Below are 27,109 nucleotides of genomic sequence, written 5' to 3' on the forward strand. Positions count from 1 at the left end.
CTTTTTTCCCATACACTGATAATGTATAGGCTTAATCAAACAGAGACAAATTCCTTATGACCCAGTTTGCATTGTGCTATAATGAAAGTAAAATAGAAATACAGCAATGGTTGTGCTATCCTCAGCTTTAGAGGTAAGTTCTCTGGTAAATCCCTCATACATTGAAATTGCAGTATGAGCTTTACCCTTGACATTCATTCTCTTAATTCCACTAAGGGATGTTCTGTGTACAGCATCTTTTGCCTTTGTGTGTGTGTGTGTGTGTGTGTGTGTGTGTGTGTGTTAGGATATCTGAATATATGTTTAAGACTGTGAGGACTACAGTAATCAGTACTTTTAGTGTGAAAGATAGGGAAGTGAGAGAGTTTCCAGGAGAATGAGCTGTATCTGCAATCTGCATATCAATTGGGAAGGTTGGCTGGTCAGAGCAGCAGGATCTACTGTCTCTCTAGGCAGTGTTTACAGGATGAGTCCAAGTTCATGGTCTTTGTAGGAAGCAGAACAGCAGTCCATAAATGATTATCAGTGTTATTCCATGATACTCTTTTGTCCTGTCAGATGCTCTTGGTGAAACTGCTGTGCTCTCAGGGTTGCACCAAGAAAGGTTGGCTTTGATTAAAATAGCATTTGGCTACAGCTTTGCAAAACAGCAGCTCCGTTGAAGGATCTAGGTCATGGTTCAACACGGGAATTTCCTTAATACCATTTTTTTTCCTTCTATGCCAAACATAAACCTAGGGCACCTTCTTTTGGAGGTTTGACAATGACATTGTTCAGCTCTTGGATGACCTTCAGTGATTTGATTCTCTTTAGCCTCCAACAAAATATCTGAATCCCCTCTATTGTCCCTAGGGGGCGTTCTCTCTCTCTCTTTCTCTTTCTCTTTCTCTCTCTCTCTCTCTCTCTCTCTCTCTCTCTCTCTCTCTCTCTCTCTCTCTCTCTCTCTCTCTCCTCCAGATGGAGCTGCCAGCTCTGAATGATCACTTTAATATTTGGGTATGATTGTTGCTTGGTCACTTGTGGCTGAATCACAGAACCTTAGAGTGATGCTCTCATAGACAGCCACACCTAAATGCTCTCAAGAAGAAAATAAATGCCCCAAGGCTAGAGAGAGAGAGAGAGATTGGACAGGTTTTGCCAAAAGAGGTGAATTCATGGATCCAAATTGCAAGCATAAACTGGACATCCAGTTTCAGGGAAGAAAGATCAAGGAGGACACGTATGGCCATGGTTTCTTAAAGTAAGACTTGGGTGGCTGTGTTTCCTGGGTTTAAACAGAATCTTGTAGCTGTCTGACCTCCATCCTTTCATCTTTGAAACATATTTGAGAATCATAGCTAGTACAATGTAACCTGTGTGTGCCCATGAACAGGAACAGAAGGATTAAATGGCGGCTGTTTAAATTGATCCTATGGGATGGAAGCCACCTTTTCTGTGGCTTTTTATTCCAATAAAAAGAAAAAAGTGGGGGGCATCAGCTTGAGAAGATTAAATGGATCTGCTTCAGAAGAAGGGATTAGCCTCTAGATATGTGGTATGACTAAAGCCAGAGAAATGCCAGCAGCGACCTAAAGAAAGAGGAAGTCTTCTAGGCAATGCTACCTGCAAACTAATCTGTTCGTCTTGTGAAGACAGAGCATAGGTCACTCTAATATTGACAGCTTGGAACAGGACAACTGGATTAAATGGCGGTTTGTTTTCATTTCCGATAGGCGCATTGATAATGAAAGTTTGAATGGACACTTTGGAAGCCGAATCAAAGATAATGACATCCATCCAATAGTGGTTCAAACAAACATTCCCAAGGCCCAACTAATAATATAACCACTTTCTTTATTGAGCCCTGCACTTAAGTGACCGAGAGGAAACTCCTGAATGGGTAAAGCTGTGATCACATGAAAATAATGATTGCTTTGTTAAGAGTTTTCTCTGACCACATTGTTATCTATTACAGTAATTACCACCCCTTCCCTTTATTTAGGCCACTGAACAAGAGACATTTTATTCTAGAATAATTCAGCTCATCTGAAATAACAATTTTTATCCTCCTTGTTTGCCAGTGACTTATATGAAACACCAATTTTTCATTTAAGATTATAATAGACAAGTATCTCTTTACCAACACCAAACTCATCTACTTCTTTCTGTGAGCAAAGATTTAGGAATGATGCCAAAATTACACTTGTTTAATCACGCTTGTTTAAATTCCAGAACAGGGTTCACTGCATAGCTGCTTAGTTCCAGCTGGAAGTCTATGTAACATAGACATAAATATGACCTCACTAAGATACTATCCTAATGCAGTTTATTCTCAGGTGGCCATAAAGTATCGTACAGCATGTAAATTCTTTCCAAGTGGTTTGAAAATGGAAAGAAACCCTCCTGTTTCATGTGTGGTACAAAGTGGCTAGGTTTCCATGGCAGAGTGTCTGCCTAACATGTACCAATGAGGCCTTGGATTCTATCTCCAACACTGCACACAAGCGAAAATCCAACAGTAACACATATCAATTGTGCTGACTAGGTGTTCCTTTTGAAGAAAGACTTGGTAGTTCACCTTCCTGCCTAACAAACAGTTGATTAATCCACAGTTGTCTTTGTGTGCACAACACAGCAAATGTGAATGTGATGTTGCAGACACACAGGAGTCATAAGGATGTAGATCTGGGCACACAGGTAGTCATTAGGCCAGTTAGTAACAGCCTTTCCCCCATACCCCAGTAAACATCGTCCCCACTATGGGACAGCCCATAAGAAGATCAGTATATCTTAGCTTTCCGAAGACAGTGGAATGACTGCAGGCTCAAGTTTCCATTGTGTTTAATTTAAAAAGAAAATGCAAAGTAAACATTTTAATCCTCAGGTGTCATAATGGCAATATTCCTTGGGATTCTAGTAGCTGAAACTCCTTGTCGTTTTGCCTTTTGCTTTATGAGACGAAAGCTCCCACTTAATGTGCCATATCCTAGGTAGAACTGAGTATAAAAAAGATGAAATAAATAAATAAACCATGCACAGAATAACCATAAAACCTCCTTTATTATCTATTCAATATATTCTTTTCTATCTTGCTTTTTTTTCATAAGCAAAAAGGTGTCAGATTGTTTAAAGAAGTAATCCTCTTTCCAAATACGGATGAACCTTCACCCAGCGGACCATAGTTGTTGTATGCTTTTAAACGTCTCTCTCCCCTTCTTACCAGCCAGCTCTGAAACATCTAAAATGCCTTTTGTTACTAGGACATTCTCCTTTTTTATTTCCCATGAATCTATGCTACCTGTAAGCTTGCTTGACAGGGTAGCCTAGCTGAGAATTGCTTTCTCTGGTCTCTCTTTTTCTCCTGTCTTCTTTCACCTATTTTTATCCACTCCTCCTAAACATGTTGGAATGGATTTCCCATTCCCGCCCCCCTGCCCCATTTTTTACATACTTGTCCTGGAGTTAGACAGGCCACACTATGTGGTACTTTAACAAGAATATATGGATGCTTGTTTACCATGAACTCATTTTGTTAAATTTGTTCAGGAGAGTAATCAAAATAAAACCTGAAATATAAAGACAGTAGACTCTGAAATTGATTTAGGACAGCAGGAGAGGAAGATGCCTTCACTTACAGACCAGGTTAATTACAGGAAAATAACAAAATGAGAATATATAACAGTGTTTTTAAAATAAGATACAAATGAGAACAGGTTCCCATGATGATACAAGACGAAGAACTATAATCTGCCAAAGATTTAGGGCATAAAATATTTGTCAGAAAGCCCAGAAGTTGACAGGATGTAAAGCCACTGGAAGGAAAATAGAAAGCTCTTGCATCCGGCATCCCCAGTAGATACTGAACTTGAGATTGTGGGAAGGTATAAAGGACCAGCTTTCTGAGGTGAAGCAGCCAAGAGGAAACTGGCTGCCTATATCCAGAAGCACAGCTAAAGTGCCTTGCCAAGTCCTCTGATTCTGAGTTAAAATGAGTCATTCTCTTTCCAAATGACTAGAAATGGGAATGAATTCAGGACTGTAATCAGTAAAAGAATAGACCCCACCAACACACACACACGCACACACACACACACACACACAGAGAGAGAGAGAGAGAGAGAGAGAGAAAGCATTCATCCCACAGCTGAAAGACAGGTAGAAAAATCTAGGCACTTTGGTTAGATCACTTGAGCTGTAATTATGTTTGAATTCCATGAACAGAACTACCTTGAGCCAAGCTCTTGATTTTCCTAAGCCTAAATGTATTCATCTATAAACAAAAATTATTATGTTATTATGTGTCCTTTAGAAAAGATGCAGGCCCCAGAAGGCTCACACTGCCATATCAAGCACCTCATTTATATTAAAAGTTAAACTGCACCCTCTGTAGATGATGTTTAATAGTGGAATTTATATATATTATACTTTTCATGTTCTTAAATAAATATCAATAGTGTGGCTTTTTACATATTTCATTTAAATATTTCCTTATATGTCTGATTAGTGTCTTTCTAATAAAATGTGATATACTTGTTAAAATGAGGAAGTGGACACACGTATATTCTTTACTTAAATGATTTTTGAGTTGGAATTTGACTAATTCTGTCAGTTTAAAAAAGCAGTATTTAGAAGAACCCATATAGTATGTGAGTATTCTTAAAATTCACCCGTCTTCGTCTTCAGTACATCTGTTAAGCCACTAAATAAATGTCTCTCAATTTTGTAGCCTTAATTTGACCTAAGGATGGAGTCCCTAGCAGGAGATGGGCCAGGTGACTGACTGTAAAGGCCACATCCAGCTCTGTCACTTTATGAAGTTGATAATAGTTAAGCATGCTAAGGGGAAGGCACGCTTCCAGCCTGGCCGGTCCATAGGCAGACATGAACGTCCCCACCACACCAAGGCAGGGATGCAAGGCAGGGATGCTCTGGTTTGCAGAATCACGGGAAGCACCTGTTCTCTAACAATCTGACAGCACAGAAATTTACGAGACCATTCCACATGTTTCCAACATAAACTCAAATCTCCTTTGTGAAGGAATGGAAGGAGGGATCAAATTAGCATTCACGATGTCTTTTACTATTATTATTATTTGTTTGTGTATTCGTTTGTTTCTATAGCTAAAAGGAACATCTTTCAGTAGCTGCTGATAACCATGGTCCTTTCCTGTGAGGGAAGTTTCCAGCATCTAGATTTGTCAAAAAAAAAAAAAAAAAAAAGGATTAGCTCTCTGAATTACAGATTCAACATTAACATTATAATTAGTTCAAGATTCAACTCCACAAAGCTCTGCGCTAAGAAATATTCATCTGGGCTGAAGAAAGATTTAATAACTGAACTCAGAATCCTTGGGCTGTGAAAGAAATGGCAAATACTCAGTGGCAGAGGTGATTTAAAACTGAGCAATCTACTCTACAAAATTCAGTGGCCTCCAGAGTGTGCTGAAGGAAGCAAATGAAGGGAGATAGAGGACGCCTTGTATCTTGGTTCTACTTCCTCCTTTTGACTGCATATTAAAGATATGGATGTCTTCAAGAGAACCTGAAACAGTGACCTGTGAACTGAAGATGCCAATAGCATGACTTCCTTCACCTTTCACAGCTTCTCCCAGAATGTTGTCATCAAAGAAAAAGAAATGCAAGTGGTCTCAGATGTTCATTTCACAACAATGTTAGTGTTAGATGGAATGGGAAATTACTAATATCACTTTGAAAAATACAATAGATAGTAAATATCCTTGAGCTAGGAGTCAAGATTCCATGGTATCAGTTCAGATGTTTTGTTAACAAGCTGTGACTATGTGTAAGAATCAGGATATTGCATCCCATGAAGTAAGCACACAATGATGTCTTCAGTTCCATGGATGCTCTGAAAGTGGGAAATAATTTTAAACACTTGACATTGATCTCATTCATATATATGGGTATACATACAAACACATAGCCATATGGAAATGTGTAAGGCACCACTGAAATGTCAGGATTCAGATCTTTTGTATTATTTTGAGAAGTTAATCTCATTTTTTCACACATAAAGTTAAAGATTTGAGAGGCTGTTACACAGACTACAGGGCAACTTTTAACTGAGAAATAAATTGCCCAGTCCCAATGAAGGAGGATGCTAGACAATTTCCGGACCCAATTATGGAATCAAGGTTTCTTAGCACCTATTATTATATATTATATAATATGTTATATGTATGATATATATATAACAATACTCATTATTAGAAAGCTACCTGATAGTCATTTTACTGCTTGTGATGTAACAGCACTAAGTCAGTCCACAGATCCTTAAGAGTTCTTGTTTGATTCTGTTCCTGTTCTTGGTGATAAACTAAGAAAGGCCGGCTTCTTGTTCTGTAGTAGTAAGTAACTATGTGTCTACTGGAGTAGCTTCAAGAGCAAGAGTGACTGGCCTTCGTGGGCCAGGCTGGTATTCCTACCCTTAGGGAATTTGAGGCAGGAGGCTGGCTCAGAAAAATCACAAAATGGAGGGCTCCTCAGATTACAGTTTCTCTCAAGGAAGTTCTTTGTGAGCCAAGTTCTATCATCCTCACATAGACATTATCTAAGCAGTGAATAGGTCACTACAACCTTCCAGCACCCTCCATTGCATTCCAGACATTCCCTGGAGTCTGGTGAAGCAATCAGTTAAAAGTTGTTGTTCTTTCTACTCTATGGCCTGAATGTTTGCACTTGGGAAATACTGTCACTAGCTAATTAGCATACTCAGCACCTCTTATAAGACCCACTCTCTGAGCAAATTTCAAATGCACAGTATGATATTCACTGTCGTTCCAATGCTGGACATTTCATTCCAGAGCTTCCTGATCTAACTACATTGGGACTTTCCGTTCATCAGCCTTCACCTCTCAGCCTTGACTCACCGCCAGGGCCAGCAGCAACTCTGCACTTTCTGGTCTGAGTATTACATTTTTAGATGCCACATGGAAAACAAGCCATGCAGTATTTGTCTGTCTGTGTCTGTCTTACTTCACTTACCATAGGGTCCCAAAGTCCTTACCTGACGTTGTGAGTGACTCTCCTGCAAAGCTTGAAAAATATTCTGTCATGTATCTATATGACATACAGTGTCTATGGATATGTGTATCACATTCTACCAGCTGCCCACGGCATTTTCTGTATCCATTTATCAGTAGGCATTCAAAGTATTTTTGTTTCTCTGTTATTGAGAACTCTTAAATGAACATGGAATCCAGTTAATTATCTATTCAATATGCTAATTTTGCTAGCATGTTGATTAATACTTAAACTATCTGGATATTTCATTTGCTCTGGACATTTTGTTCCATTTTTAGTGTTTTCCTTGATTGGTCTTTTCCAGTGGTGAGCAGTGCAAGGTATTTTTTGTGCTAGCCCAGTCCTCACCCACTGAGCTGTATGTCAGCATGTGTGCATTTTTGAATGGGTGCAGACATTTATTTCAGACAAACACAAGGGGATTTAGGATAAAGCATTCCTGGCCCAGAGGGGATGTTCAGTATGTATCTTCTTTGAGAACAGAGCTGGAAACAAGCATTTTTGCCACTTGGAAACCAGTTTTGAGCAGAGAGGTTGCAGAAATTATGGAAAAGCTTTGTAGAGGCCTTGGAACATGAAGGCTCCTACTGTCATAAAAACCATCATAGAAATGAATAAACCAAAGCACAGACTGACTGCAAAGGGAGAGAGCATTGTGGAATCTCGTTTGTATCAAATGAATGAAGTCCTGGACCACCTGGCTTTCTGTTACTGGCTTAGTTCAGTGACCACAGTGGTCTTCAAGTCCATCTATTGCTGCAAGTGACAATATTTTTTTTCTTTTTAATGGCTGAATCATATTGGACTATGTGACCACAAAATGCTTACCACAGGCTTTGGGGATTAGGGAGTTGCATAGATGGCTTACAAATGCCATGTTATAGCTAGAGAAGATGAAAGGAATCTGATGTTAGCATGACAATAGCCAGCAAAAAAATGTGCTACTTCAAAATAGCTAAAAAAGGTTATTTTGTATCTTCTCCTACTAAAGAAATGATAAATGCATCGGATTAATGGACATACTGATTACTGTGCACAAGGCTGAAGCCAGATTCTACCAAATAACTAAATACAATTGTATATGAGTAAAAAGCAAAACTTATGTTGACGTGGAGTCTAGAAATTTAAATGGTTTAGTTAGTTCAAAATAAAATATGGAAAAACTACTTGTGAGAATAGTTATTAAAGACATGTATTTGGATCTTAGGTATAGTATTTGGAAAAACAAAGGAGGAGAGGAAATCACACCTCCTAGAGGAACACTAGAGCCATTGTCACCAGATAAGACATGCATGAGCTGTCTGTGATCATGTCCTCTGTCTTCACCTAATAATCATCATGGGATCTTGGATAATTCTTAGGTGGAAGATATCAATGGATGTTTTTTACCTACTGATATTGGGAAGCTGATGGGAGTTGGGAGTGGGAAAGGGAGGCTTTGACCCATCTTGTGATAGGGTAAATATGTGACCATCACTGGGTCTCCCCTTCTCCCCTGCAAACTTACCAGGAAGGCACAATGAGGAATTCACACACACACACACGCACACACACACACACACACACACACATGCACACAAACACACACATAAAATAAGAAGACTCTCCCACTTATCTGTTCTGCATTTTGCTCATTAGATGGGTTTAGAGTGAACACAAGTACTGGTCGCTGCACTTCTGTGTGTTTGAACACCAGGAGACCAGAATCCTCACCTGTCCAGTCATCGTCTACCTGGCACTCAGGCACCATGATGTGTCCAATGTCAAGCAGGCTTCCTATTTGTCTAATTATCTTCAGTGCTAATACAGGCTTTCAGGGAGGCCCTGGGACTTCCTCCAGCCTTGGGCAGCATTCAGAGGGCATAAAATAAGCTGGTAATTATCTCTGGTATTGGGAAAGATGTAATGCTTGAGAAAGTAAACACACACTGATAATCAATAACTCCGGCCTCTCTTTTCCCCCATCTGCAAATAATGAAGCAACTTTTAATCAGCTCCTCTGAGTGATTTGTTTTGTTTTACATTTGTGTGTGTTTGTTGTATGCTTGGATACGTATTTGATTGTGTGTCTATTTATGTATGGGATGGGGTTGGGCAACATGTAGGCCCAAGATTCAATCAAGTATCTTCCCGGATCACTCTTCAGTTCATTTATTGAGGTAGGATTTCTCACTTGAACCTGAAGCTCATCAATTTGGCTAATTTATCTCTCCAGCTAGCTCTAGGGATCCCCTCCCACATGCTGGGATTGCAGGTGGGCCAGAGTGTCACAACCAACATATACGCAACCAACATATACGTGATGCTAGGGGTCCAAACCTATGTCCTCACATTTATTTGAGGTGGTTTTTCAACTGAATCATCTGTCCAGCCCTCTCCATACAATTCCTCTCAGGACTCTACCTTTGTAATGCCACATAGACTCAACAGATTCATCAGTGTCTTGCGTGGTACATTCTAGGGACCTGTAAATGACAGGCATACATGAGTTCAAAATACGGGAAATCTAAACACATAAAATCATTAGGTTTTAAAAAATAACTTATTCTGTATTTTATTGAGTATACGCTGTTCAAACTGAGGAGAGTGATGTCTGCTAAGGAAGCAATCACCAGAGATGTCAGGATCCGCACCTCTGAAGCAGGAGGCTTTTCTGGGAACTTGTTGCGAGAGGAGTGTCCCAAAGAGAGGCAATGCCATGACCTGAAATGTAGCTTAGGATGGAGCTGAAGAGTTAGTAGATTGATCACATGCACAGCTACACGAGTCTAGTTGAAGATCTCTAGAAACAAATTCATAGTTGTTGGGGTGAGACCACAGAAACCGAGCTAAGGTCTGAGGTGGCAAAGGCCTGGGGTTCAGTATTCTTGCTGAGGCTAGAAATTGTAACAAATAAAACATCAAGGGTGTGGGGAAAAATGAGTCCACATTTTTGGTAAACTGAACAATGTGAGTTCGGAAAAAACAGCTCAAAGTGAATTACAGTGAAAGTGTTGATATGCATATTTATAGGTCAGAAAAGGTTTGAAAGAATATAGTCTACAAAGAAGGAAGTGAAGGTGGTATTTGGAAAGGCAAGTGAAGTATAAAAGAAAGTTAAATGTTGACTGTAGTGGCACGCTTGGGTTGTAGTCTGGGGAAAGGGCTGCTGTCCCATGCATTGTATTGATCCTAGGAGGCTCAGAGACATGCAGATTCTGAGAGAAATGTTTGAAAAGGAGGGGCACAGGTGCCAGAGAATCCCAGCCCAAAGCATTGGAAGAATTTGAGGGTTGGAGATGGTGTCCATCTGCCCATGGCTGTTGCCTCCTCAGACCTGCTCCCTCAAGTCCCCACTGTATGCGTGGGTTTCATGAGGCTGGCTGCATTTGGTTCCTAGTAGGGGCTAGGTGCCAGTGGGTAGCTTTATAAATAGCTCCCAAGAACAATGCATCCCATGGAAATGCTTTGGGAAACTGAATGGGAGAGAAAGAAGCAAAGACTAAATTAAGGTAGAAAAGAAAGAACCATCAACCAAAGTAAAAAGTCAAGTTCTCCTGCCCTCCCCTCCTGCTTTCTATCCCTCATCCCTCCCTCTCCTTCCTCTCACTTACACCTGTATACACACACATACTGGCAGGGGCTGAGAGTCACAAAGCTGCCTTTCTACTGTAGTAAGGAATGACAAAGGCAGAAAGCAGAAGAGTAAGCTATGAATTTTCTTTGTGAAAATGATAACGTGACTGACTGGAAATTCCCTATATTTTCACACTACCACACATATAAGCATACATATGTATATTTAATATTATATAAATAAAAATTTAAAACCTAACCGTGCATGTCTGGCTTAACATTAGCAGTGTTTCTCCTATGTACTAAATCTTTCTCTTCCTCCGTGCCTGTCTAGGATGCTTAGTAAGTAAACAGCAAACACAATTTTTCTAAAATAAACTTCTAAATAAGGCAGAGTTACAATTATGTACCATCAATTTCCTTCCATTCTTTTGCCCTCCCAGGGCTTAAGGCAGACCTTGGGAAGTGGCTGCGAATTCCCCAAACTACTGCTTAGCTGCTACTGGCTCCAGACTGCACTATTTCAATGCTTATCAAACAGAAAACCAACTTTCCCAGACCTGTCTGTGTGCTGCTACCTCCCAGACCCTTAGGGAAGCAGACACAAACTGGTATTGACCACACAGGGTCCCTGATTTCTTGCCAGGAAGTAGTAGTAATCACAAAAACACAAACCCCAATTAATCAGGAGCTCTTGGATTAGGGCCCAGGCATGGGTGTTTATTTTAAAAGCTCCCCCGGTGATTCTAGTGTGCAGCCAACTTTAAGAACCATGGCCCTAATGGATTAATTTACTAAGGGGGGCATTTGAATATGGCCTTTGGAGAGGGGGAAATTAAAGTGGAGAGGATGTGGTTGACCAAGGCCAAGTTGTTTCATGGCCTTGAGCTTTGTGAGAGAGTGATTATGCAAAGAGAATAAGACCTCATTGTGGAATGGGCCAAGCCTTCAAAGTTGGCGAGGTCGGTAGATGGATAGCCTTTGTAGTGCATGCATAGGGCAGACATCAGGTTCAGTGTTTTACTGAGGAAAATGCTGTGCTTTGGCAGCTTCCTTGCAAGGTATTCTTATTTTACAAACCACAGCAGAACCCAATTTGGATGCTAATGCCAGGGAAATGATGTATTTGGGCTCCAGACCTTTCCAGTTTCTTCTACAAGATGCTGATTGACATGAGAGACACACTGGCCAGTAGAATAGTGGCCTTTTGAGACATTTAGACAGTGCAGCAGGAAACCAGTATGAATGGCTTTTGTCCCCATAGCATAGGTTGAACTCCGGAAGACGAACCGTGGGTGGATTGAAGCAAATGGTCCCTAGAGAATTTCTGGATTCTATTCTCCAAATCAAGAAACTAAGCTCTGACTCAGTTTGTTCTTACTATAGCCGAGACACTAGACCAAATCTGTGAAGTTCCTGACCTGGCATTGTGATCTGTCTCCAAGCAGTAGCAAAAAAATAAACATCATGAGCTAATGGGCCTCATAACCATCATCACATGATGATTTGCTTCGTCAGACACCGCTTACAGCAGATAGTAAGCCAAACCTGGGCCAGCCCCGTGCTTTGTGGTTGGTTCTGTAGGCATCCCACTTAAACCTGAAGAGGAAACCGGTGATCATTTCTATGCCTGGTCCACGGTAGGAGGATTGAAGTCACATGGAAGGCATGTGGAACCCTTAAAGACCAAGGCCAGTTCACCCTCCCAATCTGCCTTTTATGCACCAATTACCTTGGCACTAGAGCTGGGTCAGAGGGAAATTCAAGGTTCCTGCCTCATGTGCACTTATGTCAGGGTCTCTGTCATACTCACTCTTACTTCAGAGCTATCCGCACTAGAATTCCACCGCCCCAGTTTTCTCATGACTTGGTTATATTGGACGAGTTATTCTGTGGCTCCCTCCTCTATCTCACCCGTTTTTCTACTGGAATGCCCACTCTCAAGCTTTAGCAGAAAAATACTGTTGAGCTTAGCCGGAGTTCTAAACAGGTGTCTCCCATCTCCTCTTGCATCTGTAGCAATGTATCACATCTGGGCATCTTAGCCCTGACCTGCCAGTCTCTTCAGTGCCTTGCCAAACGCTTTCAGATGCTTTGCAGTTAGCAAAACAGGAAGCTCGGCTGAAGCCACCAAAGTCCTTGCCTTCTACTTCTTGAGAGCAGTAGCATCTGGGCTTCCCCAGGTGCCACCTGCTTGCTCTCAGGGAAATGTGCTGAGTCTGTGCAGCGAGAGGGCACGCAAGTGTTCTTCAAAACCTGAATGAAAATCTTGAGTAAGCACGTCAATATAAATAATACATTGTCTTCCCAGAAATTGTTCATTTGATGACAGTGCCTTCTGCTGTGTCATTCTCCCTACTGTTATATGATCCACATACAGGAGGATGGGTTTGTATCTAGCATGGCAAATCGACTTCTGTAACATGTCAGACAACTAGACACACAAAGCACGCTGCAGTTATGTACTGAAGGAGCTCTCTGTCGAGATCAATATGAAATTCTGAAGTGTGTTTAGTTAGTAGAAATTCCTGGGCAAACTCTGACCACAGCACCCTATCTGCCTGGGAGAGGTTACTGGGTAGTAAGTCAGATAATGTTTATGAAGTTCTAAAATGAGTAGCATGCTGTGTTTGATTCTGTTAAATCCATAATTCACAATCCATAATCCTCACTCAGGATGGCTCATCTTCAGACTCACACAGAGTGAAGAGTCTGGGGAGGGTAACCTCTCACGAGTGATGTGACTCTGAATGATCACCAATGACCTTGACCTGTGTAATCTGACAGTGTCCCCTCAGAGCCTAGAAGAGGACAATGAGAGTGTCGAACATCCTGTGAGTGCAGGAGGCTGTGCAAAGTCTTGAATCCTAGCATCCTGAAAATGTGCTACCCTTTCTGCCTTCTATACCTGCACTGCCTCCTACAGTGTGGTGGTGTTTGGACTGAGGTGGAGCAGGGGGAAAGATTGGGGTTCTGGGCAAAACAGAGGAAGCCTCAGGCACCATAGTCAGTGTGAGATTCAGAACTATATGCTGGTGGGAGTCAGGACCAGAGAGTGCTTGGTGGGCAGAGAACTGTGGGGAGAAAGATGCCAGCCAGCTGCCTCAGCTGCCTCTGACCTCAGAGGTCCAGCTGAGTGCCTTTTCTGTTCACACACACACCACCACCTTGCTGCATATTCAGTGACCCTTCTTCACTGAGTAAGACAACACCCAGATTAGGAAAAGAGAAAACAGAAACCCAGATCCAAATTGCTCACAACACCACACCCCTAGCCCCAGGGAAAGGCTCAATAGGCAGTTTGAGAGTTTACTTACAGACCATGATTATTGCAAACCAATGCAGGATCCCTTTAAATATTTATTTCCTAGTTCGTTTTTTCGGTCTTCATGTATAGTGAAATGGCATCTCTTACCTGGGCAGGCTGCTCACTGGACGTTAAAAGGAGCAGGCTGCAAGCTCCCTGCACCTATCATGCAGATAAGAATCTAGCAGAAGCAACAGAGGGGAAAAAATATGCTAGCAAACCGGAGAGAAAAATATATTCGTAAATAAAATAATCATTATATGGAAATATTTCAAAAAAGAGGCGAAAATAAAAATTGGAATGCAAAAGAAAAATGTGGGCCCCCATAATCCATATTGCCTGCAAATTGGAGAAAATGTATCATTTATAAAGGTCTGCACAAAGTAATACAGGGAATATATCTGCTCCATGTAAATTTATTAAATACAACTTTCTCTTTCTCTTTCTTTCTTTTAGATAAAAAACCTCTTCATGAAATAAAACCCCAAAGTAAGTTATTTTTCCTCTTGTGGATATAATTTATTCTCATATTTGCTGCATTACTGTTGTATTTGTTCAGGAGCCAAACAGAACCAAAGTCCTCTGACAGATCCAGGGCTTTCGGGGCCTCTCCTCATTGAGTTTGAAGTCACATATCGGAGGTTTAAATCAAAAAGAAATATGCACGCCCTTCCCCTCCCTCAAAGCAAAAGTAAATCTCTCTTCTTGATTCTTTCTGCCTATAAGTCCATTTCTCCACAAATGTCATCTAGGATTCTTATTTCTGGAGAGATTTATAGCATTAAAATTAATAAATATTTGTCAGTACACACTGGCATGGAAAGCAGCCTTGTAGGCAAAAGTCTGGCTCTTAGCCCTTCCCAGAAAAGCAGGGTGGGGAGGGTTCTGGAGAACATAAACCTAGAGTCTCAGCTGCTGTGGCATCCATGGTAACTATGTAGATTAGAGCCAGCCCTCCACAGGGCAATGCATTGAAGCTGAGTGTTCCTGTTGGTGCTGATGTGCCTTGAGTTCCCTAGCTCCAGGCTTGGTTTATGAAGAGACCTTTGGATTATGTCTGGGTTGCATCCAGAGGATTTAGAGAACAGAGCATATCCTACGCGGTTGGCAGCTGGCCTTTTGATCATGTGATCCTCAGCTTTGACTGCACTTATGGTAACCTAGAAGCCTTTTAAAAATTGTACTCCCAGGCTGTACATGGGAAACCAAGACTGGGAGTGGGGAGTGGGGCAGGGATTAGAATCCAGAAACCTTTCATTCTCAGAGCTCCCCCAAGTGATTGCCTTGTGTAGCCAGTTTGAGAACCATAACCTTAGCCATCTCTCAATGGGAGACCAAACAACACAGAATCTTGAAGTATGATGGGAACTTAATAAGCATAGCCTGTGTAGGAAAAAATAGGGGAGTTAGAATCCATGATGATGGATACTCCTAAGATCTACATGATATTGTGTTTAAGGAATTACATGAATTTAGAGATAAAGAATATATGCTGTTGCTATATATAGGAACATATAATATATGGTATATACACACACCATATATATATATATATATATATATCCCCAGATGTAAGCTCTGAGCAAAATTAGACAGCTGTCCAGCTGCTTTGAAATGTGAAGCTTGGAAAACCCATCTGTGTCTCATTTCTCTCATTTAATACAAGATGAATGACATTTGATCATTTAAATCTACAACAATGGAATTCAAAGCACTTAGGAAAGTTAACAGCTTTCATTAGCTAACTTCTTTGGAAAAATAAAATAAAACTAAAGACCTTAGAAGACAGACAGAAATAGGTACCCAGGGGTAGGCATCTTAGGAGACTCGAGAAGAAAATCCAGCCATTTTGTTTGTGCTCCACTGTCCTGCTGTGTGCAGCCAGCAGTACAGAGAGGCCGCTAGCTTGCAATCTGAGAAGTCTGTACAACAAAATCCTCCTCAATATCTTTATTTACTGATGCCAGCTGCTTGTGAAAAAACCCTTGGTACCTAGATAGCAGACTTCTGATTTCATGCACACTTGCTTTTAAAGACAGAGTTGGGAGCAACTCAGTAGTGTGTGTGTGTGTGTGTGTGTGTGTGTGTATGTACATTTATATTAGCATGAACACATTGAATGGAGGAGGATGTTGTCTTTCAATCTGCAGCCCGTGCCTGTGTCTTGACTCTCATCGTAACAGGTGGGATGAGTGGACACTCAGCTGCTTCTTAGTCCCATTAGCAATGCCAACCTCTGGCTTTGTGTGCCATATGACAAGATCATACTTGTCCATGTGGGTGACCAATAATGAGGATTATTTAGAAATGCATGTGTGTGTATGTTTTTAAAAAATTAATTTCATGCTCAGTTTGTGAATCCTGTGCCTTTCTAATTTGGTTACATCTGTACTTTCAGCCATAAACCCCACAGAAGCCATTTCTTTTCTGTAGGGACTCCTGAATTCATTTCTGCTTGGGGTTCTTGCTCCTAAGCACCATGCTTAATTGCTGGGTACTGCAACAGAATCACTTAAACTATTTTAATTTGTGATTTCCCTAAAAATAAAACTGTACCAGAATCAACGTGATTGCAAAAGGTTCCCAGGGGAATCCAGTCGGAGTTCTGTGAGCTGCATGGTTAAAAGTGCATTACCCAAACTCAGGCTAGGCCTTAAGTGAATGTGAGGCTGAATTTAAGACGACATGAATCATCACTGATGCAAAATCAAAGTCAATTATGAAGATAATTGAGAAACAACCTGTTCCTACATATAGCGGTACACATCATCTTCTACAAGTCCTGGTGGCTAGACTCCAGCAGTCAGAGGGAGTTTTCTACACTGTTCTCGAAAGCAGACAGGCAAAGGAGCTAGCTTTGAATTGCAGGGAGGTACAAAAAGAAACTGAAGTCTTAAGATATGTGTTGGCAAGTCATAATGACAAACTGGGGAAAATATGTGCACTGCATAGCTCATGAAAGCACTTATTGTAAATGAGATAATTTAATCAATTACGTTTCCTAATGTACTAAACCGAATGTTTCATTTTCTGCTTCTGCACATCTTAAATTATCTTCAGGTGCTTTATGAGATTTAATCATAGTTAATAGAAACTTCATTACCATCAAATGTGCTTTCAATAAATGTTGTGTAACAATGTCAGGAGGTGCAGTAAAATATAGTAGTTTCTGAATGGCAAGCACGAACCCCCCAGAGTCAGACTGAAAAATGGTTGCCTTCTGACAATGAGACTCCTTGGAGGCTTGGAGAGAGGGGCTCTCACTGAATGACTGTACAATCTGGAGGGGCGGCTGGATCTGCGCTTTCTCTGGAGTCCTGCACTGCCACAATGCAGCATTATATCACAATATGGTTCTGGGCTCTCATCTCTCTCCAGCACCCTCCCACACAATTTCTCTCTCCCTATGGAAATGAGTACTTGCAGAGTGTGAGCTCGAGGGATGGCTCATAGATTAAGAACACTGACTGCTCTTCCAGAGGTCCTAGATTGGGTTTTCAGCATCTACATGGCGGATCCAAGCCACCTGTAACTCCAGTTCCAGGCTATCAAAGGCCATCTATCTTGTGCCCTCTGAAGGCACTGTATGTATATGGTGCCCAGAGACACCCACACATGGAAATACAATGAGTTTAAGAGGTGGAGGAGAGTAAGGAAGAGGAGGAGGAGGAGGACGGGGGGGGGGGGGGAAGGGGGGAGGAGAAAGAGGAGGAGGAGGAGGAGTAAATGAATGCTTTTCATGAAATGAAACCAATTGCTCTAGCTGTCTTAGAGGTATCTGCAGTTGAATAACCTTAGTGCCAACATTCAAGATTCAATTTATCCTTCTCTGTCCCTGTGTCTAATCCATCAGTCCATCCCTCTTCTCTGATTTAATAAACAGTTGACCATTCAGTCAGTGGTCTGGGTCAGAAACCTGGACAGGCTCTATCTTTCTCACCTCCTGTATCCAACCAACCATCCCTGTCTGCCTATTCTTTGCTGAAAAAATCTCTGGTTCACTGGCTCCTCTCCATTTCTACCCAATCATTTCCATCCATCCACTCAACAGTTACTTACGAGTCCTCACTGTGAACTAAGATATGTTCCGTTGAGTGGAAAATCTGCCCTAAGCACAACACATTATAGGCTCCATAAAGTTCACAGTTTTACTGAAGAAAGATGGCATAAATAAAAAATGTCAGGAAGTACTCGGCTATGATGTGACATGTGACGAAGAGAAATAAAGTAGGGTGAAGACCTTGGGCAGGCTTTAAGGGAAAGTTGACTCCTTTTCAATGAAGTATTCGGAGAAAGACTCTGTAATATAGTGGCATTTCAGAATGACAGCAGCATCGAGACAGCACAAGTCTGGGGTACCTGGGGTGAGGGTGAGTATAAAAAGGTAGTTGACTGGCAGGAGATGAAGGCTCTGAGGACTTAAGAAGCCAAGGTTATACAGAGCAAAGTCACAGGAAGAGTACTAGTAATGGTCAAGACTGCAGAGGTGAGGCGAGGGAAAACTACATTGCATTGCAAGCCATCATAAAGACTTTGACCTTGACTCCAAAGGAAGTGGAAAGCCATGGGAGGGGACAGATTTTATTCAGAGCAACATGACCTAATATTTTCAAAGATAAACTGTAACTTCAGTGTCAAGTGTAAACCTATAGGGAACCAGACCAGAAGCAAGGACATCCATTACAATGATCTATTGCAACCATAATCTGTCATTATGGCTAAGCTCTTAGAATGATCAAGGTTCAAGATGACCATGGCTCAGACTGGATGGGAAATAACAATATTTAGGGAGAAAGGTCATATTTTGAATCCAAGGGTTTGATGCTAGATTGATACGAAAAACAAAGATGTTTTGGGTGGTTCCAAATACGGGGCTATGCCTAGGAAGAATGGTGTTGCCATTACTAGTACTAGGGAAACATGATGGATAATTTTGAAAGGAGAGCTCAGAGTTCATTTAGAGAATCCTTTCAAGTGTTCTAAATGGAATGTAGAATAGGAAGCCAAGTACATGAGCCTGGAAGGCAGAGAAATGACCTGGCTGGTGATACACTTTTGGGACTTGTCAGTGCCAAGATGCTATTTAAAGCCAGCAGATAGATGGAGGTCAAGGTGTGAAGAATAGCAAGAAAAAAAGAGCTGAGGATTAGATCTGGAAGGACAGACATAGTTAGATGTAAAGGCTATCAGAGTCACTGCAGAAAAGACAAACCATAAGTGCAGTAAGAGAAGATCCAAAGGGAAAGAGAACAGACCCAAGTCCTGTGTATTATAAATACATAAAATCATGTCTGTACTGATGACACGAAGGTGGAATAAAAACTGTCCAAGGGACAAAGGAAATAAGGAGGAAGGAGGGAGGCAGGGAGGGAGGGAGGAAGGAAGGAAAGAAAAAGGAAGAGAAAGACAGACAGACAGACAGACAGAAAGGTAAGTAGGAAGGTAGGAAGGAAGCAAGCAAGTGAGCGCTTACAGGGGATATATATGCAAAGGGTACTATGTACATGCATGAAAATGGCCTTATAAAATCCCAAATAATGAAAGCGGCTCTGGGCAAGAAAGGCAAGCTGTCTTCCCAGAGGAGATTTTTCAGACATCACCCAGTACCTGTTGTAGCCTTAAGTCAGTTTGGCTGGGCTTTTTGGAACTTACACTCTCAGCCAATCTCCTGCCTGTATAAGCCTCTTCAGGAGCACACTGATGTTCCCTGAGGCTCAGAAGCTTCTCTTGACTAGTTTAACCATCTGCCCTTTGGCTTTCAGCTGCACACCACAGCTGCACCCTTCAGTGAAGCAAAGTACCGAGTTCCTATTGTCATTTGGGTTTAGCAGTGCTTTATTTTTTTATCATTTGTACCTAAAAACTTTCCCTCCACCTAATTCTTAGTGTGTTTAATTGATCTTCCCTCAATTTTCAGCCCAAAGGCTACTTCTGTAAGACTTGCAATCCCTAAGGTCTGGGTTAGTTACTCCTTGAATTCTCCCAGAATTTAACTATTTCCCTCATTCTACTGTAATTTCACTACACCAATGCTGCTCCTCATCCTTATCACATATCTGATATTGAAAATATAATATATGAGGAGCTGGGAAGATGGCTCAGCACTTAAGAACACTGTCTGTTCTTCCAAAAGACCCAGGTTCAATTCCCAGCACACACAGCAGCCAGCTCACAACAGACTCAAGTTCCATGGTATCTGACAACCTCACATACAGACAGACATACAGGCAAAGGCCAATGCACAGAAAATTAACTTTTTAAAATTACACTAAGAATATATATACATGTCATTTATGTTTTATTTTTGTTGATGTTTGCAAAGGTTTTCTGTTTTATTTAAGATAATTTTTACATTAAATTATATTTTGTTTGTTCATTGAAATTTTCATACATCTATCTATACAGTATATTTTGATCATATCTATTCCTTCTAGTTCTGCTTATATTCTCTTGGGTTTAGACCACCCACTGGAGCATAGGCAATGTACCAATAGCCACACCCTTACAGGGAAAAGATTATCACTCTCTGCTGTCATCAAATGCCAATACCCCATCTACCAAGTGTAGCACCTCAGGGACCCACCCCTTCCAGATCTATGTTGGAACTTTAACTAGTTTGATCTTAGGTAGGTCTTGTGCAAGTGACCAGCAGCTACTGTGAGTTGCTGTATGCAAAATCTGTGTCATATCCACAAATCAGCTCTCTTATGTATTTATCAGCTCTTACATTTTTTTTCCTGGGCTCCCTTCTGCCATGTTCCTGAGCTTTGGAGAGTTGTGTGGACAGATGTCTATTGTTCATCTACAGCGTGGCATGTTGTACTGTTATGAGTCTTTGTATTAATGGCAACCCACTCTCTTACCCTCTGACAAAGTTTCCTTGATCATATGTTGAGAGCAACACAAATCTAGTAGTTACAAACATAAATATTTAGAAGGCAGTTTAACAACATGGTCATCTAGTAAGACAGCAGTAATAGGTTTCCTCCTAGGGCCTAGGGGCACTCCAAATATGGGCTTTTGACCAGATTTACTGTAGCAGGAATGAATTCCCTCCTGTGATGTGGGCCTTTTATCCAATTGGAAAGCAGTCAGTTGCCTTCATAACCATCAAGCCACTATTGCACCAGTAGGTGCATCTTACCTGGAAGGCAATGGTAGCAGGTTCCTGTGCTAAGACCACAGATGTATTTTACTCATCAGCAGCCTACCCACAACCTCCTGGCACAGTAATAAGTGAGACATCAGACAGAGAACTTCCTGGTTGATTAAGGCTAATTTCTTTATGTCTTGCATTCAAAGTAAATGATGTCTTCAGCAATAGAGATTTAAGCACTAGCAATGTTTTGTGTTATATTTGGTGCCCATGGCAGTCTTCATGACCCAAAACAAGTAGGGAGGCACCCTGTTACTGCCCCTAAGATTTTCATTCAAAATATATGTCTTCTTTTAGCGGGAAACTCATGTAGGTGACTTTTATTCAAACTCACACACATGCACATACACACCAATACATACATACATATGTATATGCACATTCACATATATAGACATAGTATTTTTCTTATCATACAAGCTAGTATATTTCCATAAGATTTCTTCATATTCCCTTAGCTTTGGCTATTCTACTCCCTAAAATTATTTTATTTTGAGACCTGGTCTCACTATGTAGCTAAAGCTAGTCTGGAACTCAGGAAGCCTGCCTTAGCTTTGTGGTTGCAAGGATTACAAATGAATGCCAATATAGAGTCTTATTTATCATTTTATTTCTTTTGCCTTTACAACATTACCACATTCAAAAATAATGTTGAGTTATGGTTTTGAGCCTCCCTCTTAATGTTTTACTGAGTATTTCGCTGTTAAAGTGCAAAATCAAGAATTTTGTTTCTAGGTAACCAAATTTATTCATTCATGTAGTAGGTATTTATGATATATTAATAGTTGTGGGTCTGTGAAATGTGAAGGGAAAATCAGAAGTGCTTTCTCCTTACACTGCAATACAAAATGAAAGATGAGGGCTTCAAGAAAAAGGAAGGGAAGAAGGTTGAAGAGTTACCCACCTACTATACAGTGGGAAACAGCCCACATACTTGTATCCTGCAATAATTTCTCCCAGATAATGGTGTGAATATATATGCCTAAGGTCTGGAAACTAGAATTCTCTTGTTTGTATTGAAGACATTTCCATCTCATGTGTCAGTCCACAGCCTTACAGAGTTTAACAGGTAGGCACCTACTCAGAAGACGGGAGCTCAGTACTTGAACACGTGGGCTCAGTCCATGGCCATCTGGCCTCAGGCCATAGACATGAATAGCCCTTTTAACTTTCAGAATCATCTTTGGCCCATTCATCTGGATCCTCAGCAGATCCCTGGGCCCTTGTAAGCTAGCATGAGGCTCCTAGCATTGCTGCTACTTTCCCAGCTACACTCTGAAGCACTTTCCTCCCTTATTTCTGGATGTCATTTTTCCTCATCCTGTGCTGATTATTTTCAATTACATAAGTACAGCACTTTCCACAAATTGCATGACTTGCTTTGTCCTTCACAATCCTTCTTCCTCTAAATCAATTCAGCACATATATGTGTGCAACATTTGTTATTTTCTTAGCATTTTCAACTTTTTTTTTTAACTATCTGATTTTTAGCCTTTCACAAGTGTATGCTTTTTCATACTACCATTTTCAATGATTTTGGTGGCACTGTCCTGAATGGAAATAATGGGATTTTGTTCATTAAACACCTCAGAACTGAGCAAAGACACAGAGAACAGGTGATAGATCAGTGTGTACTTTAGCATCAGCAGAGCACCAGGGTACCCACTGCAACTGCCAATTTACAATCACTCCTTCCTCAGTGCACTGAAATGTATAGAGTTGATGTCTTCAGTGGTCAGAAGGATGTCATAGGACAGCATTCAAATCACACTGTTCAGTCTCTTTTACCTTGCCTTTCCCCCATTACTAAAAGCACTGTACTTTGGCTGTTCAAAAACTAGAATTGCCAATTAAAATGTAGGACCACAGAACCATTTACTTAAATTTGAATTTCGAGTAAACACTTTATAAATAATTTTTAGCGTAAACGTATTGGAGGTATGACATGGAAAACACTTAGGCAAAAAAATGCTCATTATTGAACTGAAAAATTTAGATTTACTTCTATATTTTTTGGGATAGGGTCTCAAAGCTTTAGTCCTGGATGGCCTAGAACTCAGTATGTAAGAGACGGCTATCCTTGGACTCAGAGTGATCCATCTGTCTCAACCTCCTGGGATTAAAGGCACCATTGCTCTCAGCTAGTTCTGTACTATTATTCATTACATCTAGCACCCATGCTTAGAGGAGAATGACTACATGCCTAAATATTCATAAATTATATGAATTTATGAATTGCCAGTCTCAGAAGACCAGGTAAGACTAAAATACTGCATTATAGGAGAGACTCTTTCATTAAGAAAGAACAGTAGGAGGAAAAACTCCCAAGATTTGATGAGAGTATGGTGCATGTAAGGAAGAGTGAGTGAAAGGTGTTGGCGTTACCAGATGGGATAGAACAGTACAGGGCTTCCACCAGGGAACAGACTCAGTACAAGGAAGCCAGCAATTGGAAGGTCTTTAAGTGGCAATGCCACAATAGGGTTTTACATTCTTGTGTGATCAAAGACCAGGGCAGGAAGAGGGAGTACCAGGCAAAAGAGGTTGCCCAATGTGGGCCTTAGAAAAGTGGTCTTTCATTGAAAATAGGTAGTAACAGACAGTATTGACTCAATAAGACTTGTGAGAAAGTAAATAATTAAGAGAAACCAAAACAAAATCAAAGATGATTCTTGTGATTTGAGCCTAGTCACTGGTGGTGCCATCACCAGAAAAAGAGAACTTATGAGGATGAAAAATGTCCAAAGACATGAGAATGACAAATCCTTAAATCAGATAGCAAATGTGAGACCTCAGGCCACAGTGCAGGTAATTGTGTCCAGCAAACAAGAAGACATGCGTATGGGTCTTCTGAGAACATTGACAGATCTTTGCCTGAGGCTGAACAGGACCAGGGGGTAGTTGGCACTGTCTCTATGTGAGTGATTATCCAATTAGAGAAACTGAAAAGGGAAAGAGGGACAATAGTGGAGCATTATAGTCTGTACATACAACCAGGAGAATACAGGCTCTTTGCTAAACAGCAAGAGAGGAACCGGTAGGTAAAGCAGGGGAGTCAAGTTGAAGGATTGTGCATTTAGTGACGGGCCTCAGATAGCTTTGTCTAACTGCAGAGCCATGGGAAAGACAAAGATACTCACTGCTGATGAAGAAACAGGTGAGCTTCCTAGTGAAATGGGGCCATGGGTGGGTACAGACTCGAAAGTTTAAGAGACGTGACATGATAAGGCAAAGGGACTTGGTTCCAAAAGTTATCATCCAGCCTGCCTATTAGCTCGGCAGATGTGATAAAGAATGCCAAGTAAACTTTGATAAGGAGCTGTGGATTTGATACCTTGCATTCTAGAAAACTAGAAAATATAGACATGTATAGATCCTATGAGGCCTTTAGGGTAAAGAACAAGAAAGACAAGTGAGTATCTACACTCCTTTCCCTGGAGGGACTCAAGAGGCACTATGTCATGGTTACTTAAGGACAAGAAAATGGGAAGAACATTTTTCCATGCATTGTGGAACTATTTGTACTCACAAAGCATTTTCTAGTTTTGCAGATGTGTTGGTTTAATTAAATAAAAATAAAAAATAAAAAGCAAAACCAAAAAAACAAACAGAAAAACAGCGACTAGAAATAACTGGTCAGTGCCATTGGGAAGCATGCATTCACAGATGCCTAATGTTTTAAACGCTTGGAGTATTACAAATAAAGAACTAAGAACTCAAAGGGAGGAAGAATAGAAGGTGTGTCAGTGTGAGAGCTGAGGGAGGGATTGGCAGAGAGGTGAGTAGAAGAGCAAGACTCCACCATAGGCAGGGGGCAGAATGCCACTGTGGGAGAGACCTGGGAGATGCAAGAATAAACATGGAGCTATATCCTTGAGGGGGCAGGAAGGGACTAAGTCAGAGCAGGTCTGCTTAGAAAGGGGGAAAGAAAACATATACCCGAACAGAGATGGTTTGAGCTGTATAGGAGTTCACATAAGATTGCCTCTGTGTTCTCAACAAGAAGGAAGATAGATGAGAATTAGGTATCTTGAAGAAAGAGGAAGACATGACATTTGGGCTGCTAGGAAGACCTTGGGAAGCTTGCACAGCATCTGATCTCTGATGCCTGATGCTAACCAGCAGAGATGTGAACTCCTCTACTCTAGTGTGGCAGGGTCACTTGGATACCTGTGTAGAAGAGAGGAGATGTGAGGAAGGAACACAGTAATGCAGGTGAACAGTTAGGGACTAAAGGTGACTGTATGCTCAGACCTGGGCTTGGCTGTTTTCTAATTATGAAACCATAGGTAAGGGACTAGTTCCCTAAGCTCCTGTCACTGAGTGCTGGTTTCTAGATAGTCCCTTCTATCTAGAGCAGTGTTTCTCAACTTGTGGGTTGCAACCCCTTTTGTGGGTCACTTATCAGGTATTCTGCATATATGATAGTTATATTAGGATGCATAACAGTACCAAAGTCACAGTTCATAACAATGAAAATTTTATGGTTGGGGCCACCACACCATGAGGAGCTGCATTAAAGGGTCACACCTTTAGGAAGGTTAAGAACCACTGATTTTAAGGGAGGCAGGCAGTATAATTAGGACAGAAGTGAGCTGGTGTGGGCCATGACTGGAGGCATGGCACTGAAGATAGACCACATGGGATTCACTCTTAGCTCTGCCACTCACTGATCAAGAGGCTTGGCACAAGCATATCATCCTCTCCTTACCTTGATTTATACATATAAGTGAGGACATTTGCTCAATGACATTGGGAATTAATGCTCAGTTAAAATGCTAGCATGATGCATGATATATAATAAGCACTTTGTGACACTTTGTTATACTGCTGTTAATTATCATGAAAATCAGCAGCTCCAATAACAAGAATGAGGCTTTAAAAGATGGAGAACTTGAAGAGTGTAGACATTGATCGGAGGCTAAGAGGTCAGGAATCGCCATGGATTGCAAAGTTTAACTGACATTGATTACCATGGCTGATCAGAGATGACCATCTCAAAGCTATTTTCTGACAAGTTAAAGGAAATTCTCATGGCTTCTTGGGAACAGCAAGAATACACAACACTACCAGTAACCTGGGAAATGTTCTAGTAGGTCTGCGTGCCAATGACGCTGGCCCTACTGAAGCTGCCTCCTGGGCTGGCAGTTGGTTGACTTTCTGTGGGATTCTGGCTCAGCAGTTAGCTTTTATGTCTTCCATTTGTTTCCCTTCTCCCTGGCTTCTCCTTCTGAGTATTTTTTCTGTAAATGTAGATTCATTCGCAGTTCACAACCTCTTTCAATAGCATTCAAGTTTGTTTACCTTATTTTCTCCAATGGAAATGGTGGTCATTCTAGGACACCCACTAAGAGATGAGGCAGAATATCATGGCTAGAAATGTGTTCACCACGCTTCTATATTAATTCTTTATAGCTTGGGTCATGAGGATAGGTTCTAGTCTGATATACATTAAATATGAGCTGTGTTCAATTTATAACATGTGACTTGAGATAAAGTTCCATCAGCAAGAACTAATATGCCTTTCATATTGGAGTATGGGAAGCATGGGGCAGATCATGTAAACAGCCATGCCTTGTGGCTGTTTACATGTAACAGCCATGTCATTAGGGATATTGGTTACTGTAAATGCCAAGAAAGGGTTCTCATTCATAAACTTGTTAATATGAAGGGGCTTTGAAAGTTCAGTTAGTCATTCCCAGCCAACTCTGATTTAAGAGAAAAAAATTAAACTAAACTAAAATAATTGCAGGCTGTTACAAAGTCCTGCTGGCTTTTAGAATCTTCCTGAAAGTAGATTTTACAATCTACCTCAAGGAGAGGTTTTATTTTATCATCCTTCATTGTAGGAAAGGTCATTTTAATATCCAACCAGACACCAGGTTGCTTTAATAAAAGGCCATATCTTCCCTTTCTATACCTTCCTCTCATATTTAATGATATGTCAGAAGACTTAGTATACTAGCTTCCTCCTTAATGGACAGTCATTGAATGCCTACTATGGGCCTAATCTCTTCCCTTATACATCCTATTACCAAGAATAGATGCAGCCTTTTCCTTCCCAAGCC

At 41.0% G+C, this 27,109-nt stretch overlaps 1 protein-coding gene across 4 annotated transcripts in view; it reads left to right on the top strand.

Moving 5' to 3' along the window:
- Unc5d (unc-5 netrin receptor D) overlaps positions 1 to 27,109 on the top strand; it is a 535,933-nt gene that overhangs the window by 433,032 nt on the left and 75,792 nt on the right. For all 4 annotated transcript variants that reach the window (XM_021169824.3, XM_021169825.2, XM_029480897.2 and 1 more), the window contains one exon: positions 14,342 to 14,374. In XM_021169824.3, coding sequence (XP_021025483.1) covers positions 14,342 to 14,374 — 33 coding nt within the window. The remainder of the gene's footprint in view (positions 1 to 14,341; positions 14,375 to 27,109) is intronic.

Source organism: Mus caroli, unplaced genomic scaffold (assembly GCF_978045245.1).
Source record: "Mus caroli unplaced genomic scaffold, Mus_caroli_1 scaffold_10, whole genome shotgun sequence".
Classification (NCBI taxonomy): Eukaryota; Metazoa; Chordata; class Mammalia; order Rodentia; family Muridae; genus Mus; species Mus caroli.